General features: G+C 37.0%; 1 protein-coding gene across 7 annotated transcripts in view; it reads right to left on the bottom strand.

The window, feature by feature from the left end:
* Positions 1–1,811: 1,811 nt before the first annotated feature.
* The window catches only part of zda (peptidyl-prolyl cis-trans isomerase zonda), a 28,758-nt gene continuing 7,399 nt past the window's right edge, over positions 1,812–23,170 (bottom strand). For all 7 annotated transcript variants that reach the window (XM_017612976.1, XM_017612977.1, XM_017612978.1 and 4 more), the window contains one exon: positions 1,812–1,984. In XM_017612976.1, the coding sequence (XP_017468465.1) occupies positions 1,907–1,984 (78 nt within the window). In that variant the 3' untranslated portion in view covers positions 1,812–1,906. The remainder of the gene's footprint in view (positions 1,985–23,170) is intronic.

Below are 23,170 nucleotides of genomic sequence, written 5' to 3'. Positions count from 1 at the left end.
AAAGAAAATTTTGAAAAAAGTGTCGCTTACTTTATTTTGGCGGTTAGGGCTCGATTTGTTGATTCAATTAATTTAATTAATTTCAAACACTTGAAACATTTGAAACACAGTCGACACCACTGTCGACAGTAACTTCCACAAAGAAATGGAAGCGTATGTTGAAGAAAGTCAGAATAAGAAGAAATAAACGTATAGGTCCTGTTTTGTTTTCCACCTGAAATAATTTAAGAAATGTATTATGTTCCAAATGCAACCAGGGACGCTAGCTGGCAGTGAAGCTTGCAATTGTTTGCTAATTCCTGTTCGCGCAAAACTTAGTAAGTTTCTCACTTTGGGAGAGTAAGATACCTTATTCTCTGAATTTTGTTACTGGCTTTTGCAGAACAAAAGCGAACAGAATTAATATTTGATAAATTTCGTATAGATTGTCCAATTGGTTCGTAAGGTATACGTGATTCAGTGGAACCACTTTTTTTTAGCAGAAAACGGTAAATTACAAAGATCTCGAAAATTCGTCCATGAAAAAAACTAGCTCGAGCGATTCTACATAAAAATTTTACTGATTTTACAGAATACCCGTAAAAGCAAAATCATAATACATGTAAACTTTCGATACCTTTTCGGTAGAAACAAGAGGTATACCAGGTAATGAGATGGCAGAGGAGCTTGCAAGGAAGGGCACTTCAGCTTATATGGCCGAAATGGAACGAGAAAAGAGCTTGTTATGCTAAGTAGAGGAGAAATGAGTAGTGCACTAGCAAAGTGCGCTATGTAAATTTTTTTAGATTTTTAGTTTTTGGTGGGTAACGTACCAGTATTTAAAGTAGTTTCATGTCCACTAACAATTCAGTGCAAAATCTTTCTATATTCTGGAAAAATAGCATCAAATGTTAACTACTCTTGCAAAAGTCGCTATAATACTTATGTATGTATTTATACACTTTCAAAAGTCTCCATCTTCTGATGAATTTAAAAAACTGCAAAACGTGGTTGTTTCGGTGCCTAGTGGAAGACGTCTTAAACAAGAAGCAGACCAAACTTCATGCAAGACAGAACGCGAAAAGCTAAAAAAACCTAGCTATGTAAAAGTTTCTGTTTCAAAACTCCCTATATTAAATTTTTATATATAAAATTTGCAAAAACTACCACACTGCGATTTTGTGTTTTAATGTTATTAGGCTCTTATTTATCCACATTTTCAGATAATAAAAATAAATATACAATTTGGATATTACGTTTTGTTGTAAAGGTTTTTTTTTTAATTTATGGCTTACTATTATAAAATCACAACGTTGTTTGCAAGCGGACTACTCAAAGCTCTTAGGTTACATCACTCTAGGTAGGTATGCGGAGGGTTAGGTGCCGTTTAACGACTTCTACATGAGCTGCAGATACGAGGAGGAGCCTGAATCAGCAAGGCACCTACTTTGCGAATATCCTGCACGGGAAAGGAGCAGATTAAGGCTCATGGGTGCTGGAACCGTTGGAGACCTGAGAGATATAGCCGCTATAAAGATAAGACGATTGCTCAAATATGTCAGCTCCACAATCTAGTTTATATAGGACGGGGGAGGCGGGGGTTCATCCGATCCGTTGTGGCACCAATACGAGCCCTATGCTGTGTCTACCGGTAGCCACATCAGCCTTGTTTTTGGCGTTATCTTGAAGTGATAATACATTTTATTTTGTGGAATGATATTTTTCAATACGTCCATTGTATCCAAATATATTTACCAACATAAATAGCAAACGAAAACACTTAAATCCCACACTATGCAATACTAAAAATTTGTTTTATAAAAAATAAAGTAATAAAACCAAAAATAGGTCCGACCATTTTCTCCTTGTTTTTAAACTGTTTATCAGTTCTCAAATTTTTGACAATAAAAAGAAAACTAATAACCATTTAGTACTTGTATCTGTATATAGCGACGCCAGCTACGCCAATTAAAATAGATCCCATCAAATAGCCTATTAGTTTTAGCTAAAAAGAAAGGAAAAGTGTACAGATAAATATAGGTATGTAACATAAGATGAGTCCAAATTCAAAAGCAAACATTCGACAAAAGAGTAGGCTTGAATATTCTAAAAATCGTTGACGGCTGAAATTAATGTCGGAGTGAGTTCTATAATGTACACCTCACAAATTTGCGGTCCCGTGAAATATCTATCAAAATACGTATGAGAATTCGTTTACACCTATAGTTTTTCGCCGACTTCGAAATCAAAAATTTTGTTGTCCCAAATATAGACGTATTTGGTATTGTTGAAAAGGTAATGTATCCATTATCAAGGCTCCGGTAAATTTTTGTATAAAATGAATAATATGCAACAAAAAAACCATTGAAGTTGACGCATTTCACCCCAATTATAGTGCTTATCATCACTTACACCACTCACATATTGACGAGATTTGACCATTTATCTTAATATTTGTTAATTTTAATTATTTGTTTTTAAAAATATGGTACATACTTAACAAAAACCATATAAGTCTGAGTGTCAATCTTAGTGCAAAAAAAAGAAATCAACAAATTTTCGAACAAAATTCGAGTTTTTTAATTCGATTTTTTAGAAATACTGTGAGTATGCAGTTTTGTAGTGCATTCAATTTTAGTAAAACAAAGTGCAAGTTTAAAGTAGCTCCGACTTACCATTGATTTTTGGAAACTTTTTTTTTGTTGAAAATGTTGCTCATTTTCTCCATATAAAAAAATCGTATAACATACTTCATATGGAAGAAAATGACGGACCTCGTCAACAAAAAAAAATTTCGGATTTTCCAAATCAACGGTAAGTCGGGGCAAATTTAGCCCTGCACTTTGAAAATTGAATGTGGAACAAAACTGCACACTCAAAATATTTCTAAAAAATGTAATTAAAAAACTCGAAAGTTTGTTGATTTTTTTTCAAATGTTGCACAAAGATTGAAAATGGGATTTACATATATGGTTTTTGTTAAAGAATATACTATATTTTTGAAAACATATAATTAAGATTAAAAAATATTAAGATAAATCATGGGATCTTGTCAATATTTGAGTGCCGTAAAGTTATGATAAGAACTATATTTTAGTCAGAGCCAGGGTTACCACTGAAAAACTTTCTTTCCTACCTATTTAAACTTGATCATGTGGTTCTTAGTTCTGTTGGTTTTTGTTAATAATTAAATTTTTAGAATATTTAACTCTTAGGTGTGCTCGTCCTTAAGTTATTTGTTTTTGTTATTTATGGCCTTATAACAATTATATTCAACAATTTTTATTGAGCTTGAGGCCGTTTTTAAAGTTCAAATACCACTGGAATAGCTGCGCTTGATTGTAGTTGGCTCACATGAAAAAAGCAACAACAGTTAATAAGGCGAGCTTAGCAAAATGCGTAGGCAACTGGCTGAGTCAGCTGGGGTCGTCGAATTCCGCTGAAGAAGTCTGATGAGGAAATGTGGTGATTTCCGAAATAGCTAACACTTCTACCATTTTTTCAAATTGTTGTTGCTTTTCCACAATAGTTTTTCATTAAAAACGACCTCAAGCTCAATAAAAATTGTTGAATATAATTGTTTTTAGGCCATAAATAACAAACACACATAAATAAGTAAGGTAAAAATAAACCTCACGGTTAGGCTTGCCAAATGTCCGGGTGTAGGAGCCGCCGGGCTGGGGGAAAAATCTGCGCGCTGCGGGTTTGCCATTATTTTCTTCTAGTTGCGGTTAAAAACTCTGAAATTCTTTGATTTACTGGAAATATGTATGGATAACAATACGTTTTCTTTTTAATTTTCGTGTATAATAAAAAATAACATATTCTGTAAACACGTCCATTTGTTATGTAGTATGCATTTGAATTTTTCTTCTAGTGCCATTTAAAATAGTCTAACTACCTTGTCATGGTTGAAACTATTATCGATATGCCCATCAATTCAGTCCCTTCATATCCCTTTAGATACTCAATGAATACAACTTTTTATAACGTATACGGAGTTCAGAGAATCGCCGAAGGTAATTGATGAAATTCTGCCTAAACCAGTAAGCAACGAGTTTTTAAGGTATTTGGCAAATAGTTGGACCCTTCCAAGAAACAGAATGAGGGTAAAACTGATATTGTTTTGGCAAGCCTGCTCACAGTGTTTTCTGTTTTCTGAGCAAAGAAACCTACCAAAATTTTAAGCGTCCTACCAACCTACTAACAAGAAAAAACCTATCAATTTTGGTAGGAAAAGCCCAAAATGGCAACCCTGGTCAGAGCCACATCAATTTTAGGCTTTACACGGAAACAATTAGTAGTAGTAGTAGTATATTTATTTAGCTTTAAGCTATTTTTTACAATTCGTACTTAGTACTATAGAAATATACATGTTCCATTTGTGTTTAAGGATGGTTATACAAAATTTTCTTTTACCCAATTTGAAAGCTTTCTTCTAAATGAGTTGAAAATTAAATCTTCTTTTATATCATAAGGTAGCGAATTAAATATCTATAGAATATATATATATATATATATATATATATAGACTATTTGTGCTGCGCTTGATATATACGACGGTCTTTTTATATCGGCGTTATTTCTTAATAAATATGGCTGAACATCAGCCACATAGTTAATTTCTGCCGTAAGATATCTAGGAAGCATACGATTTTTAACTTTGAAAATGAATAAGATTACATTATAAATCACACGTTGGTTGACTGACATCCATTTCAGAGTATCAAGCATATCCCTAACGCATGCTAAACGATTATACTTAAGAATACATCTCACAGCTTTGTTCTGTAATTTCTGCATTCTATCTATGCTATGTTGGCTTCATAAAAAAAGTATGTAGAACAATATTCAAAATGAGGCTTGATAATCGCATTATAAATTTTTATATCACAGCACAGTGATACCTTATTTCTGATCCTACACATAAAACCAACTTTTTTACATACTTTTTTACAAATATAATCACTATGTGCATCAAATTTTAACTTAGTATCTAAGACAACGCCCAGGTATTTTATTTGGTCTACTTCTTGAATGGTGCTTCCGTCTATAGTGAGGTCCAAGTCAGATCTACCGCCGAAAAGCATCGATTTTGTCTTCGCAATATTCAGTTTCAGTTTATTCATTTTAAGGTATCGTGCTACAGATACTAAGTCACTGTTTAGCTTTGCTATACAGTCATCCGCAGTGTCCCCCGCCACGTATACTAGTGCATCATCAGCAAATAGACAGATTTTCGCAACCTTCAAAGCTCGTTCAAAATCGTTGATATAGATAATAAAAAGCAGTGTGCCGAGAACTACCCCCTGGGGAACTCCAAGTACAACTGTCGTCGAATCAGACTCCACGCCTTCCACTCTCGTTTTCTGGTGTCTTCCGGAAAGGTAACTCTGGAACCAACGGTGTTCGACCCCTGATATCCCGTAGTCCTCTAACTTTTTTAACAATATCGTTTTATCGATCGTCTCAGAAGCTCTCTGGAGTTCAATAAAAACTGCTGCTATCACTCGCTTGTTATCTCGTTCAGTCTTCCATTTCGTGATGATTCACAACTATGCTTTAGTCTGAATCCAGACTGATACTCACAAAAGAGGTTGTGCTTCTCAAAATAGTTTTCAAGCTGAGCGTGAACAATTTTTATACCCGAGCGCACTTGTGCACAAGGGTATTATAACTTTGTTCACATAACGGTTGTTTGTAACAGGCAAAACGAATCGAGATAGATATAGACAAATGTATACANTGTTGATTGGTCTGTATTCTTCCGGCTTTTTTGCATTTTTTACTTTTTCTATTGGGACTACTATTGACTGCTTCCAGCGATGTGGGTATATACCGGTTTCAAGTGACTTTTGAATTAAAGATAGGACAATCGGCCTAGTAACATTAAAGGTGGATAACAAGTAAGTAATCGACATTGAGTTACAGTCTTTTTTGCTATTAATTTTAGTCAGCGTTGATTTTAGCTCCACTAGACTTATTTCCTTAAACTTAAAGCGTGTGTCCGCTCTGCTCCTAGGGTTAATGTAAGGAACCGCTGGTATTTCCACGTTTATTCGGTTTATACTTTCTACGAAGAATTCGTTGAGACGATTGGCAAGTTCATGCTTATTATTTACAATCTTATCTCCGAAGTCAATTTTTTCGATATTTTGTTGCTCCTTTTTCAGCACAAGGTCCTTTATTGCTTTCCACATGGTTTTTTGGTCCAAACACCGATCTATTTTTGCTTCAATATATTGGCACTTGGCCCGATTCAGCTCACTAACGTACCGATTTCTACATTCTCTATAACGCGTCCAGTCTTCTGTATTTCCAGTCCACGTTGCCCGCCTATAGCTTGCTTCTTTCGATTGCCTTAACGTCCTGAGTATAGCATTATACCATCTACATCTGCTTACATTAGACTTCACTGTTCTCACTATTGTCATTTTATTGATTGCCTCTTTTAAAACTTCATTAAATGTTGTGGCATATGCTTCGAGATCGCCTTCATTGCAATTTGCACATCTTTCATTCACAGTATCACACAAAATACGGTTGTCCAAGGTTAATCTTTTTAACGTTGATTTGGTGGTCTTTGCTTTCTCGCGCTCATTAATTTCGATTATTATCGTTTCATGATCACTTATTTTAAGGTCTGACACCGTATGTGCATTTATATTACTTATATTTGTCACGACATAGTCTATTAGCGTTGCCGAAAACTCAGTTATTCGAGTAGGGTTATTCAGAATCTGCTTAAAGCTACTGTCATCCGTTTGCTTTATGAGTCTTCTGAAAACAGTGTTTTCATACCAGTTTATATTGAAGTCTCCAGTTATTATGACATAACTGGTTTCTAAGAGTGAGTCTAGCTTATCCTTAAAAAATTCGCAAAAAGTACTTTCTGGGGAATTTACCCTATTGGGTGATCTGTACAGTGTCCCTAGCTCAAGATATTTGCTATTGCGCGTAATTTTATCGAAAGCCACCAAAAGGCTCTCGATTTAGATTCAACTTCAGTCGCTGGCACTTCCCATGACTTATTCACGTAGACTGTAGTCTACGGTGTTTTAACACCGCCAGTGTGTTTTGAATTGCTGTCATTTCGATGAATATTATAATTTGGAAGATATAGCTCCTCATCGTCTATGTCTGAGGTAAGATACGTTTCAGACAAGCATACGAAGTCATATACACTGGCTTCCAACAAAACTTCTTATTGGGAAAAATTCGTTCTCAGACCACACATGTTCAAGTAAAGGCATAGTATCTTGCCCTTTGATTGCTAATATAACCCAGCAAAAAACACACAGAAGCGAAAGTGGAAACGAGCTAGGCGATGGGAATCGCTTACCCTTTCGCTTCAGGAAGGCATTATTTTAACATGGGCATGTCATTGGCGGTAAGCACTTACCCGCAGCATTTCCTTCGAACGAAGGGAGAACTCATGGATAAACAGAATCCAGAGAAGCGAACAAAGAATGCTTTACAGAGCACTAATGTAGAATGCCTACATAAGTACATACTTATTTATATTAAATTGAAATCAGAAAATGTCTTAACAGATTAAAACTAACTAAAATTTTTATAAATCAGTTTTTATACAAATATATGTACATATGTATTTGGGTATTTAGATTTTACTTAAAAATCGGTATGTACACACATGCATATTTAATTAAGCTTAAATGGTACTTCCTCACTCATGTACTTCACTTCATTGACTGACTCCAACTTCGCTGCAAATTGAACAAAGCAAAACATGATTTTTATGCGAGACAAATTTCCGCAGAAACTAACGGTAGAAAAAGATTTTTTGCATATTTATTCTATTTTTCAGGTGACTACGATGCAGCATTCCACTTTGCATTTCCTGAAATGAAGCAAAGGAGCGAAATAAAAAAAAATATTGTAGGACATTCTACTTTGCATTCCCCAAAATGAAACAAAGAAGCGAAATAAATAAAATATTGTAGGACATTCTACTTTGCATTACCGACAATGCCTAGAAGAAGCGAAAAAATTCGAAGGCATTATAACGCTATGCCTTCTAGAACACGTTACCACTAAAAGCGATTACCGATTTTTTGCTGGGAATGTTCTTTCCGCCTGCAGTTTTACCTTTCTCTGTAATACCCGACAGCAGCTGTCCCTTGCATCATGCTTTTCGTCGATGTCCGCCAGATTAAATCTTGCTTTCGCTATGCTACAATTTTTGCATTTCACAAAGTTATTCTGACATTCTCTATAGCTATGACCATTTTTCCCCGCACTTAGCACAAGTCTGATGTTGTTCCTTGCACATTGCAGCTTTGTGGTTAAAGCCCCAACACTTATAACATCTTAGAACTCCATCGCATTCGTAAGCCATACATCGATCCCATTCAATATTGATTCTTTGCTCCTTTATAATGCTTTTGAAAGCTACACCATCTACTTCAATAAACGCATTAAACACTCTAGGATTTTTCTGCGATTTAAAAACTTTAGTACATTTGAGGTGCTCAAATAAGACATCGTTTTGCTTACGTATAACTTTTTCGACTTTATCACACTCCAAGTTCGCCGATAGTCCACTTGTTAATATTTTGGGGTATCTCAAGCCTAGGATTTCCACATCATATTTTTGGCTTAACTTATTTCTGATTTCATCAGCTAGTATATCTCTATCGCTATTATTTACACATTTAATTTCAACTGCACCATCCTGTCTATTAAACATCCCATTAACCTTAACTTTTAAATTGGCTGTGTTAATACCTTCTTTCACTTCATTTCTGGTTATATTACTCTGTTGACTTTTCTTTGGCTTTAGAATTACTGGGGCACACCCCGCACCCCTTTTTAGCTTATCCGCGTACGTCTCGCTTGCTACTCCACTGTGCTTACTCGTGATGCCTTTTACCTCTTCACAGACTTTCTTTTTTATTACTGTCAAGCTCACGGCAGACTTTATCGGAGTTTTCTTTTATTGCTCTTGTAAAGTCAGATACTTTTTTTCGACTTCTTCAACTTTTTTCTCAAAAGATTGCTGCGCTGCTACAAGTGATTGAACACGCTCAGAGTACTTAGCTTCTACAGCTTCTATCAATCTTTTTTATTTCGCGCTCATTTGTTTTCATCGCCTCTTTAAAACAGGGTACGAAAATAAACTGTACAAAACAATTCCCATTTGCTCATCGATCATCATATCATTTGTGGTTTTGTACAGTTTTGTAAATAGTCAGAAACAAATTGTAAGATTCACTGTCATTTTCCCCAACGAGAAACGTTTGCTTTTCGTTTGTGACAATTGTACCATAGGGTACGTTTTATATGTATGCAAACGTTTCAATTACGTGAAAAATATTTTTTTCTGTACATTTTCATATCCAATTCAATCAAAAAACATGTCTACATACATACATATATTTTTCTCTGCACGATTCATTTCGTTTGTTGCTTCGTATGCAACTACTAAACTACTGTAGTGTACTATCGCAAAGTGAACTCAGCCGTTTTGTTTTCGTATTGTACCGAACTGTTGAAGTAATAAACGAAACGAAATAGTAACGTACAATATAGTTCATTTTCGTACACTGCTTTAAAGCTGTTTTTGTACTCTTTTAGGTAACTACCATTTTTCTTCATTTGGTCTTGCACTTCTCTAAACATTTCATCCACATTACGTATAAACTGCAGGCAATCATCACACAGAAACTTAATCATTTTGTTCGTAATGAGACAGCTGCTACTGTAGTCGTCAAGACCCGAGCATACACACACACATCTAACTGATTTATCACGAATAGTTGTTTTGCATTTGCTGCACTCTTCCATCGCGCTCACTTGGTGAGTCGCTCGACTTACTAGTTGCTTTTGGCTTTTTTGTTAAAATTTTCTTCCTTTAACACCAACGCGATTAGGCTTTTTCTGTTCCAACTTCCACCCAAATTGTCACTAAATCACATCGATGTGCAGTCGTGGCTGCCTAACGTTGATTTAGCAAATTTTACGATTTAATCGCCGCGAAATCCTCTTTAATAAGTTAAATAAAGTCCGCATCCAAAAAAACACATCCGACCACCTTACTCGTGGCTTAATTGTGAATAATCCAACTTAAAAGATATTAAGTTAAATTCATACTTTTTCCACTTTCAATTGCTTAAAACAACTGCAACAATTGATTTGTTAAAAAATTTGAGTTCAGTAGGTTAGACTCGCTATATTTTAGATACAAATTTATTTTTTTGAAAATAAAAATAATACTAAAGTTTACTCCTTGTAAATAACGTATTTAAAAAACTGTCAGCACAGCTGCAACAGCACGACTATTTTTGCTTTAACTTCGCTTTGAATTCTTTTTTTTTTTGAACTGCCCTGTTTTTGCCGGGACTTTGAAAATTGTATTTTACATTTTTATCGGCAGTTTATTGAAAACAATTTACTGCTTTGATTATGTAGGTGTGATAGTGCTCTTGCTGTGTTGTGATCTGCTTGGCTGTTCTGTGTACATGAAGCCATGGTGTACTACCCTCCAGTACTGCTGGAGTCAATCGCTACTTTGGAACCGCTACTGCACCGACTCGTAGGTAAGTAGCTACTCTATTAACCCGTTGTAGTGCACATGGTAGGGCAGAGTCGAACCAGTCGTAAGCAGAATAGCACGCATAAATCACGCAAGTTACTACTTTAGTAACTCCCGGTAGTGCAGAGAGAGCCGATGGTGACTACCGCATAGGACATAGCCTTGTAGAAGTAATCGATGAAATACAAGTAGTCGGTCGGTAATTGACGGTGTTTATTAGGTAGCTACGGATTCCTGTAGTCACTCCCCCGTACTATAGTGTATCGCTCACTCGCCAGGAGTGTGTACTGGTCACAAAATTTACGATAACAATTTCTTTGCATAACGAATTAAACACGGCGATGTCATTGAAGCCAACAGAGCGGTACGAGGAATGACCCTTCACGAAATCGGTGATTACCATCGCTAGCGAATTGCCTAACAATCGGTAATGCATGGAATCGTTAACTAATGGTCGCCTCTTGTCACCGGTAGAACTACAGAGTAGTCCATTTGTGCATGCATACATATTTATGCTTCACATTCTAGTGATAGCCAAATTGCTGTTGCTTTTCTGGCGCTACGCTGTCGTTGTGCTTTCACAAGCTGCTTATTAACTGTCTGGTTGCTTTCACAGCAGAACGACAGCCAAAGTATTTGATTTCTTTTTTCATAATTACTGCAAGATAAAAACATAGTAAGGTAAAACCGTTCTCTCAATTCGTCCGTCATTATCATATCGTTGTTGTTGTTAACCATTAGACTTTTAATAAAATTATGACATTTCATCAAATTCATGCTACCTGATCACTATAAGAAATATTTTTTTTTTAAGCAGAAGAATTTCATTTATACAAAATATCATATTTGTGGGGCATATTTGGAGGAATTTTATTAAAAATATGTGAAAACATGTTGTGGCAGCATGATTCTCCCTCTTTGCACTTAAAAATCTATAGTTCTCCAAGTTGAAATATGATTCTCTCTCGGCTCTCTTTGTACTTAGAAACTTAACTTAGAAAAACCTGTAGTTCTCCAAATTTCTTAGTGATGTTGTTTTTTGGGTAACTACGTACACGCGCTGCTAATTTTAAAGTCAAGTCAAGTATAGGTCTTGCATAACTGAGCTTTAACAGCATTTTCAAAAGGAAACGAATTACATGGTTTTAAGAATAATTTGTTTATACCTATAGAAATCGATAGAGAAATTTAAATCCTGATTTATACAAGGGATGTACGATTAATCGATTAAATAATTTTTTTTTTAATTAATTATAATCGTGATTAGTCAAAAAATAAATTAATTAATCATATCCTGAGTAATTACTGTTTACTCATAAAAATTTAATAGAAATCTGAGTAATTTTGCTCATTTCTAGTATGAAAGCATTTCAAAGATTTGATGCCAATAAAATGGTACACATGTATTAAACAAATGAGTTATACCAGTTTAGGGTGGTATTATCACTTGCGAAGCGAATGATTTTGGCGAAACGAACGGTTTGGCGAAGCGAATTAAAAGGCAGAGAAGGTATTGAAAGTGTTCTCGATGCAAAGAACTTGCACAAGCGGGTAAAAGCGAACACTCTTAATGCATATTTAAGTTGCTTTCGCCAATCCATTCGCTTCGCCAATCCATTCGCTTCGCCAAACCGTTCGCTTCGCCAAACTCCTTCGCAAGTGATAATACCGCCCTTAAATTTTTTACAATTTTACAAACTTTAAATTTTTTATATGTAAAATTTTCTCTAAACTAGTAGTAGTTAATAAAAACGTCTAAGATTCATTGCAAAAAAGACCAAAAGACCATCGCAAGAAAAATACACACTTTTAGTACATTCATAAAATAGGGGCAACCATCACTGAGCGCAGCCCACTAATACCACGACAAAATGAGACGTTGTTGGTGTGCACAGTTACGATCTAACCTTATTTTTACTTTACATTTATTAGCTTGGGATGTAACTATGTAATATTGATGCGCCTACATGATGCAGTGATTTCCATTCTCAAGTTACATACCTGATGACAGTACGAATGGGAATTGTTTTAAATTTCCATTCTTAAAGTAACCTGATGACAGCACGAATGGATATTATATAAGCGAGTTTTTAGTTTTCTAAACTATATTATTTGAATTTTCAATATGCCACCAGGAAAATTAGTGCCACAATAATGCATAAACTGCCTATCAAGTCAACAAATTGACATTGGGCCAAAACTCCTCTAGAGAAAGCTGCTATACTATCTGACCACTTTAGGAAAATATTTAAAAACGAAATGGACTCAAATGGCATTGAACCAGAAAGCTTAACACAAAGGTTAAACAGTAAAATTAAAAGCGTTACGGTAAACGAAATAAAACTGCAAATAAAAGTAATAAAGAACAACAAAGCGCCGGGATATGATATGTTATTTCATTTCATTTCATTTCATTTCATTTATTCAGTCAATGGTTACAAAACCTTACAGACTAGAAATACAAATTTTCTTAAAGATAAAATTTAATAACACTTAAAAATAAATTGATTGCAATTTAGCCAAAAATATGGATCTGGACTGAGCAAAATCTAGATCGAGAGTTGTAAAAATTCGATTGAATTCCAAAAGCGACCTTGTGATGGGTGCAAACAATAAATAGTTCGATCTAAGCGTTTTAACATGAAACGGAAGTTGAGTACGTAGGACCCTTTGGGGTACATTAAAGCCAATTTGCTCGAAAAGGTTAGGGCAATTTATCATGCCAGAAATTATATCATAAACAAACATGAGAGAGTGCATTATGCGCCTTGACTTAAGCGATTTAAGGTTAATTAAAAGGCAACGGGCCTCATACGATGGGAATGGCTCATCAAAATGAAGAGGTTGCAGAGAAAACCGGGTAAATCGGCGTTGAATTCTTTCGATCCTGTCGGAATGTAAAGAGTAAATAGGGTTCCAGATTACTGAGGCATACTCTAACTTTGATCTTACTAGGCAATTATAGAGTGATTTTCTAGTGTATGGGTCTTTAAAATCACGCGCATAACGACGCAAGAAGCCCAAGTTAGAATTTGCCTTAGGTATAATATGATTGATGTGATTGACAAAGGTGAAGCCTGAGTCAAAAACCACACCTAAATCTAGATATTCATGTACGTTAGATAGGCAGGTGTTAGAAATAGTGTAAGTAGTGACAATTGGATTTGCAATTTTAGCAAAAGTCATTTGGAAGCATTTCTTTATGTTGAGCGACAGTTTATTTCTCACACTCCAATCAGATAGCTTATTTAGATCGCCTTGCAATGATAATGTGTCTGATAAACAGGTAATTACATTAAAAATTTTTAAATCATCTGCATAGAGTAAGAATTTTGAAGTACTAAAACAAGTTGTAATATCATTAATAAAAAGTAGAAATAGCAAAGGGCCAAGAATACTACCCTGAGGCACACCAGAAGTGGCAACGAAGGGGTACGATTTAGCATGACTAATTTCAACATATGAGACTCGGTTAGACAGATAAGAGTTTAACCAAGAAAGAAGAGTTGAGTGGAAACCAAGCTCTTCTAACTTCAATAACAAAATGCTATGTACAACAGTATCGAAAGCTTTCGAAAAGTCTGTGTAAACAACATCGACTTGATGACAAGATTTAAAGGCTGAGATGCAATATTGGGAAAATTCAGCAAGGTTTGTAACTGTGGAGCGACCGCAGACAAACCCATGCTGATGCGGATCAATTATTTCTTTTACAAAGAAATACAATTTATCTTTCACCACCTTTTCAAAAAGTTTTGAGCAGGTGGTGAGTTTAGAAATAGGCCTATAGTTTCGTACATCATTTTTATTACCAGATTTGAACATCGGTGAAACTGATGCAACTTTCCACCGATCAATAAAATCACCTTTGGCAAGGGAAAGATTAAAAATATGCTTTAAAGGCACACTGAGAGAGGAACTGCACTTTTTTAGTAAAAGTGGGGAAAAACCATCCAAATCTGTTTTTGTTGAGGACTGTAAAGAAGAAATGCTGTTCATAATATCAAACTTAGATACCGACAATGTCCCAAGGTCAAGAGAACTTGGAGAACAACTGGTATTTGAGGCGCTTCCACAGTCATGGACAAAATTTGAGCTAAAAAAATCAGCAAATAAATTAGCGGTTTCAGATAAACACTGAGAATGCTTATCACCAAAAGTCACACAAGTGGGAATGTTTGTGCAACCTTTTTTTGAACGTATGAAATTCCAGAAAGATTTCGGGTTGGATTTGAGTTCAACTTCATACCGAGCGATGTATTGATTGTATAACTGTTTATCAAGAGCATTAAACTCTCTTGAAAGTCGACTATACTCATCTTTAAAATTACAATTACCAGTGGATTTGTGCAGGTTAAAATATTTATTTCGCTTATTTTTAAGCCTTTTTAGGTTTCTTGTATACCAGGGGAGTTTGTGTATACGGGCGGGGCGTACAGGTACGATGTTGCAAACTACTTCTAAAACGTTAATAAGAAAAATATCAAAACATTCAGATGCTGATTTCGAGCTGAAGAGACTTTCCCAGTTTACATCCAAAAGCCTAGCATTCAAGTCTTCAAAGTTAACTCCTCCAAAGTCAAAAGTGCGCGGTTCATTGAGAGAAACTGGGCTAAAATTTAGCACTTCTAGAGTTATTGAGAGAGGAACATGGTGCATGTCCGGGCTACAGAGTGGAAATTCACACTCATCTAAATTGAAACTTAGGTTCTCGTCAACAAAGACAAGATCTAAAATATTATTCAGTCTATTAGGCAGATAATTAATTTGGATAAGATTGACACTAAATAAGCTATCAAGAAAATTGATCTCATGAGAATAGTTAATATTAGTAGGAGTGAGTATATTTTTGTCTAAGAAGTTAGACCAAATAATTTTATTAAGGTTAAAATCACCAAGAATACAGAAATGGCTTTCTAAATTCCTTTCACAGATGTTAACAATATTATTTACATGTGAATTGTCTAAACATTCATCACTATTAGGTGGTATATATGAAACACAGAAAAATACTTTACCAAAATCGCCAAAAATGCAAACACATAATTGATCGAGTAAGGAATCATTATTATAAAGTTGAATCATAGAAGAACGCAAAGTGCGTCTTATCGCTATTAAAACACCACCACCTCTGAATAAACCCGTCTTATCGGAATCACGATCCTTACGATAAGTATCAAAAAAATCATTATTAAGCCATGTTTCCACAAGTACAAAGACATCAAACTCACACCGTGACGTTGCTAGAAAAATATCCTTACTTTTTGTACGCATGCCAGAGATATTTTGGAAATATATATTTAATTTATTCACCGCACCGAATGAATAATAGTTATTTATCATTATCACCTTATCAGAATTAGTAGAATGACAGCTATTCTTTTTGTCGTAAACGAAATCTACTAACATTAATTCCCGCCGGCCACAGACTCTCATCTAAGAGTTTACTTAGATAATCCTCAGAGACGCCTAACTTAAAATTAATGCTACGTAAATTCTCAAGAGAGACATCTTTTTTGACAAGCATAGAACAAGAGAGATGATATCTAGGTATCTCAAACTTATTTACTACAAAATCAATAACATTATCTACAGTAACTGAGGGTTTAAAGGCCGATAAATGCAGCCACTCCTTATCTCTCCTATCTGGAGCGAAAATTAAAATCTACCTGAAAATGCCCTAAATATAGCCCTAACATATTTATCAAAGGTATGGAAAGTGGCAGTCATAATCCCGATACCAAAGCCAAACAAAGATCCAACACTTTTGACTTCCTATCGACCAATAAGTTTGTTGCCAATATTATCAAAATTTTTTGAGAAAATTCTGTTTGACTGTATTGAGCCAATTCGAACTGAAAACGATTTAACACCTCGCCACCGATTTGGATTCACATTTAACTGTGCAACAAATACACGGAGTGACAAACAAAACTGCGAGCGACATTGACAAAAAAGATACTGTGTTGCAGTCTACTTTGATGTACTAGCAAAGGCATTCGCCAAAGTCTGACACCACGGACTACTATACAAATTAAGAAGCTGGCTTCCGCATAGGTTAGGTTAGGTTAGAGTGGCTGCACCGTGCAGAGCGCGGAGCACACGTAGGCTGGAAAACCCCGTTGTGATACCACTGGCCGAAGCCATTTGTTTCTTTTCCTCCTCCTTCTACCGCCGAGTGCATTTTATATAGCACAAAAATTCGAGAACGCGCGGCCAGTCAAATCGTAGCGCTGAGATTTAGAGCAAATTCGTCAGAGTAGATCCCGCTACCCACTCTTTTGTTAAGCTTGGAACTACCTGTATATATGGGCGTAGACCCTGGGTTCAGGTCTGTGACCCTTTCCCACTCGTTCCTCTCTGGGATTCTTGTGGAGAATTAGTTATGTAAACAGAGTAGAGGAGTGGTATAATCTATATGTCGTATTTGTGCCATTGGTTATGCTTGAACGCACTTAATTGAATGTCAATAAAATAAAGTTTGTGGTTGTATCAGGCAAAATTTTGAGAACAGTCCGTTACAAACTCTAAGTGTAAACAACGACGCACTGGAAAAAGTTAATATTTTCAAATACCTAGGAATAATGATCGACGATAAACTAAAACAAAAAAAAAAAACAACAAAATGGATTCTATGTTTTCAATTAGAGCTCTAGCAATATGTGAAAACTGCATTTAATTCCATACATTAGTTTTTACATGATGCGCTTACAAACATACAGACAGACAGACCAAAATTATAAACATCTCAAAATTCGGTTCAAAAATGACCTATCTCACTTCAAAATGTATTGAAAATATGCTGTTATAGGGCGTTTTTGAATCGGCAGCTGAGATAGGGCGTTTTTCAAACGAATTCTCAAATACGGCGTTCTTGAAAAGTTTTTTGAGATAGAATGTTTTCGAACTGGCTGCCGAGATAGGTCGATCTTCCACTCAGCCATCGATATATTATGTACAGATATCGGCCTGTTGCAATTTTATTATTCTCAACCACTTTCGTTTGATACCCATATGACAACATTTTAGTTATCTTATAAATTTAACTGAATTAAAGTTTACAAATAAGTGGCAGCCCCCTTCAAAAATATTTTCAAAAGTAGGCTTCCTAATCCTCTTTAGTTTAATGTCCGTATTGTAATATTTCATTTTTTTTAATGAACACAATTTTCAAGTTGACAAATACCCTAAAAATATTTTCGGCATTGAAATTTCCTAGCCTCTTTGATGCCAATATTGCAATATTTAATTTATGCTATCAATCAAGTTAAATGAAAGTTTTCAAATAGGTGGCAACCTTCCACAAAAATATTTTCAGCTGTAGGTCTTTGCAAACCTCTTTCTTTTGACAGCCATATTGCAGTATTTACTTTACCGTATCAATTGACCTAAACTGAAATTTTAAACACAGGTGGCAACTCTCTAATTTTTTCTTCTTTATTGAAATCCAGATCTCTAGCGATACATCGGTAAAAACTGCATTCAATTCCATGTTTCGAGTGATGCGCGTACAGATATACAGACATACAGATTCAAAAATTCTAAAAATTGTTTATTTGGCTTCTGTAGCTCTAATAAAAACCCACCATATTAATTTTTCTTCAATATCTATAAGGTACGGACATCGGCCTGTAACAATTTTATTAAAGGGTATAGACATAGATTTCATTTATTTTATCAATTTAATACAATAAAACTTTTCAAAGAGGTGGCAACCCTCCCTAAAAATATTTTCGGTAGTAAAATTTCCTAAACCTCTTCAGCTTGATATCCATATTGCCACATTCAATTTATCTTCTAAATTAAATTAAATACAAATTTTCAAACAGGTGGCAACTCTAAAAAAAATATTTTTGGCTGTAAGACTTCTGAAGCCTCTTTCTTTTGATGCCCATGCAATATTTAATTTTCCTTATCAATTTACTCAAACTGCAATTTTAAAACAGGTGGCAACTCTCTAATTTTTTCTTTCTATATTTTAAGTTAGAACTCTAGCAATAAATCGGTGCAAACTGCATTCAAATCCATGCATTCGTTTTCGAGTGATGAGCGTGCAAACATACAGACAAAAATTCTAAAAATGGTTGATTTGGCTTCTGGTGCTCTATAGCGATGCCCGAGCTATTTTAGCCGGCAGTTCATTCTGCATCCTCCGGTGGATAAAGCCAAACTTCGAGTGACCAGAAGGCTGCACAAAATGCCAAAACCCAGTGCGCCTCTTGTTTTGACCAGCGGTGAGGTATGGGTAGCCATCGGGAAGGCGAAAGAAGCCAAAGCCATTGGACACGACGGAATATGCATGCTGATGGCGAAAAATTTGGGTCCTGCGGGAGTAGCGGCCTAACGGAGGTCCTCAACTTGTCTGTGGCCACTCTCGTTGTTGCAGACATCTAGAAGATGGGGAGAGTGGTCCAACTGCTCAAACCGAGGAAACCAGCCAACAAAGGAGAGTCTTATCGCCCGATAACCCTCTTTTTCCCGGTAGCGAAGACACTAGAGGCCTTGCTGCTCCCGTATTTCACGAACCACCTGACCCCAGCGAAGCATCAGCATGGGTTCCGTAAAGTGCATAGCAAAACAACAGCTCTTAACGCCATAAACACTCAGATAACACGTGGCCGTAACCGAAACCGCCCCTGTGAGAAAACTATTCTAGTAGCGTTGGACCTGTCCAAGGCGTTCGACACTATCAGTCATTCAACGCTGCTAGAAGACATAGAGGCCTCCTCACTCCCACAGGGACTGTTGTTGTTGTTGTTGTAGCGGCTACAACAAGGACCATAGGGACTCAAGGTGGTCGGCGAATTACCTGAGTGGTCGACACCCGTCAGTAATTTTCAGAAACTAATCCAGCAAGCCACGTAAAATTAAACAGGGGTACCACAGGGTGGTGTCCTGTCCCCACAACTGTTTAGTTATTACATCTCAAAGCTTCCTCAACCACCAGAGGGTGTCAATATTGTCTCTTATGCTGACAATTGTTCGACCATGGCGTCTGGGAATGGAATTGATGACTTGTAAACTGTTATCTCGCCGAACTTTCTCGCTTCTTCACTGCAAGGAGCCTTTCCCTATCTCCTGCGAAATCCCCGGCAACCCTATTCACCACCTGGGCGAAGGAGGTCAGACTGCAACTGGGTATTCACGTTGATGGCGTAACAATACCAACGGCGAATAACCCGAAAATCCTCGGAGTTACCTTCGACAGTCTTCTCTCCTTCTCGGCGCAAANAAGGAGGTCAGACTGCAACTGGGTATTCACGTTGATGGCGTAACAATACCAACGGCGAATAACCCGAAAATCCTCGGAGTTACCTTCGACAGTCTTCTCTCCTTCTCGGCGCAAACAACCGCTATTGTCAATAAAGTACAGAGCCGCAACAATGTCCTCAAGTCGCTGGCCGGCAGCACATGTGGCAAAGATAAAGAAACGTTGTTGGCAACATACAAGGCAATTGGACGGCCGGTTCTAAACTATGCAGCGCCCGAGTAATCGCCTGGGACTAGCAGGACACAGTGGATGCAGCTACAGACCTGCCAGAACACGGCACTACGAGCATCGACCGGATGCCTCCTGATGACACCCGAACACCACCTACACGACGAGGCCCAGATGCTCCCAGTCAAGGAGCATAACACAATGCTCTGCAAGCAGTTCCTTGTGGGGAGCCATAGACGTGGTCATCCCAGCGAACAGCTGCTTGCAGAAGAACCCTCGCCAAGGCACGTCAGGAGGCATATCTACGAACTGACGGACGAAGTCCTGAGGTTCATTAAACAGCCTCTGGACCCATCAGCCTACCGACAGGCGCTGAACGGAATTCACAAGGAATCAGTCTCAAATTATGTAGACTCCCGCCCTGTGAATGTCGTTCTAGGCAAACAACCACTGGACGTGGACGCGACAGAACTTTGTCTGCCTCGGGAGACCCGCACCACAATAGCCCAACTTCGCTCTGGCTATTGCAGCAGGCTAAACTCATACCTGAGCAGAATTAATGAGGATGTGCCAACCAATGCCCGGCATGTTGATAGTAGCCGCTACAACAACAACAACCGAAAATAATTTTTTCTCAGCCACCTAATACGCGGTATTGCATTTTGCGTATACGCGGTCAAACGACGATAATAGTGTTGGGAGTATCGAGTACTTTTGAGAATCGAGTACTTTCTTTAAATATATATATGCTGGTAACATTTCAATGCTAAGTATAGAAATCCCACTAGCTAGCAGGGCATGAATCACGTAACTTTGAAACGGTTGTCGTTCAAACGATACTGATAAAACGATGTCGTCAAGACACTGATTCATGCATTTGTTTTGCTGTTACCTGCTACTGTTACTGTTACTGTTACGTGAAGCAAAACTGGAATTGAGTGGACGATATCGCACAAACGATCGAACAATTTTTGGTTTTCATGAAACAAGACAATCTCAGTACGATATCGTCCAGACGATTGTCGTCATACGTGATTCGTGCCCAAGACTTTATTCAAATTAATCAGGGCTACCACAGAATCCATCGTAGCTTCGCTTTTCGTGAAATCTACGAAAGTGCTATCACAGAATCCGAATGGCTACGAACGTAAATTCGAAATTCGTAGAGAGCCTTCATTGAATCCGTTCGAAATGAAGATTCGTACAGATACTCTACGACGAGATTATGCTGTCGGAACAAAATTTAAAATCACTCAATCTTAAAAATAGTGGAAGAAAGCTGCATTTATTATACTCCAAATTTGTTATAGTTTGATATAATTCCATATATTTGTGTAAACGTAGACGTAAAATACCAATGCCATACATACATATGTATGTACATATGTACATACACGCATTCATCTGCTAGACGCTATTTAATGAATTAATATTTTGTATGAATCGAGGAAATAATAGTTTAGCAACAATTTATCAGGAAATAAACCAATTACTTTAATATCATAAAAATTACTTTAAAGAAAAAAATATTTTTCTATTTAAAATAAAAAAAACTAAGCTAAAAATAAACTAAAATATTTATTAAAAAAATAAACAAAAATTAAATAAAAAAATCTCCGCAGAACCACGACTCGGACTCGAACTCGGCTCTCTCAATTGGCAGTCTAGTGCTTTGCACACTCGGCCATTGCGCCTGATGGGGCAGCGTGAGCAAAATGCCATACATAAATGTCTGTTGTTTCCTTTGCATTAACTGATTTCGAATCAGCATTCGAAGCTGGCAACGATATTTTCGAGTTCACTCGGATTTAGTGATAGCAATTTTTTCGTATTCGTAGCAGGCATTTGAATTCGTAGATTTTCTACGATGGATTCCGTGATAGCCCTGAATATATTAATATCAAATAACGTCGATTGAATGCTACTTTGGAGTACTCAGTATCGATAATTTAAAAATCGGGCACTGCCGATCCTTTTGAGGATCGAGTTCTGAGTACTTTTGGTATCGATACTGCCCAACAATAGACGATATGTATATCGTCAATGTTTTTGCAAAACCGCCTAAACCGTCGTTGTGGCAAAAATGAGATTTGGTAAATTGTTATTAAAACAACAGATTTGTAAAATAATAGCTAGAGAAAATACCGCTTATTAAGGCAATACCTTTAAAGAATAAACCGTTTTTTCGCTCTCCTGTAAAATTTGAGTGCCGTAAGATAGGCGGTTTTGCAATTGGGCGATGGGCGGTTTTGCAAAAACATGGACGATATTCATGTCATAGCAAGAGTACAAAAAAATAAAATCACTTGACAAATTATACGCACAGTTACTACGTTTATGCGTAGCGAATTCTCGAAATCATTTCATAATTTTAATATACACCATATAATTAAAATCCAGAAATGGAGTTCACGCACTCAGTTTCTACTCAAATTTGACATAATGCANCCCGGCAGGATATCACCCTGATATAGGTGCGCTCCTCAGAGGTGAAAACCGTATGGTAGTAGGTGACTTTAATGCGCACCACGATCTTTGGCACTCAAGCCTGTCAAACGATCGTAGGGGAACTGACTTGGCTGAGCAGATAGACGATTCGACATTCTGCACAATGAATGGCGACGCACCCACCAGGATTATGGGCAGCTGCTTCAGCTCGCCAGACATAACAATAGTCAGCGCTGGTCAGAAAAACAGCATATCATGGCAACCTATACTGACTTTGGCATCAGACCATCTGCCCATAGTCATCTCGATCGATAAACCAACCGACTTTGCTTCCGCGGAGCACCGAACATATATCAACTTTTCTAAAGCTGATTGGAAAGGCTTCGCGGAATTTACTGAAAACACCTTCGCTGCTCTCCCCACACCAACCGACGTCCACCTTGGTGAACGTAAGTTCCGCAGGGCTGTCACCGCTGCTGCAGCTCGCTTCGTACCGGCAGGATGTATCACGGACCCACGTCCAAATTTCCCTGCTGAAGCGGCTGTTCTAGCCGATAAGCGTGATAGCCTTCGTCAGGCCGATCTCGGAGATCCCCGTATCAGGGATCTCAACGCGGGTCACTGTCCAATCCAACGAAGCACGACGACAGAGNAGGGCTGTCACCGCTGCTGCAGCTTGCTTCGTACCGGCAGGATGTATCACGGACCCACGTACAAATTTCCCTGCTGAAGCGGCTGTTCTAGCCGAT

Source organism: Rhagoletis zephyria, unplaced genomic scaffold (assembly GCF_001687245.7).
Source record: "Rhagoletis zephyria isolate East Lansing unplaced genomic scaffold, Rhagoletis_zephyria_1.1 Rzeph_scaffold_00594, whole genome shotgun sequence".
NCBI classification, from domain to species: domain Eukaryota; kingdom Metazoa; phylum Arthropoda; class Insecta; order Diptera; family Tephritidae; genus Rhagoletis; species Rhagoletis zephyria.
The sequence above is the reverse complement of the archived record's forward strand: the minus strand, read 5'-3'. Positions and strand labels throughout refer to the sequence as shown.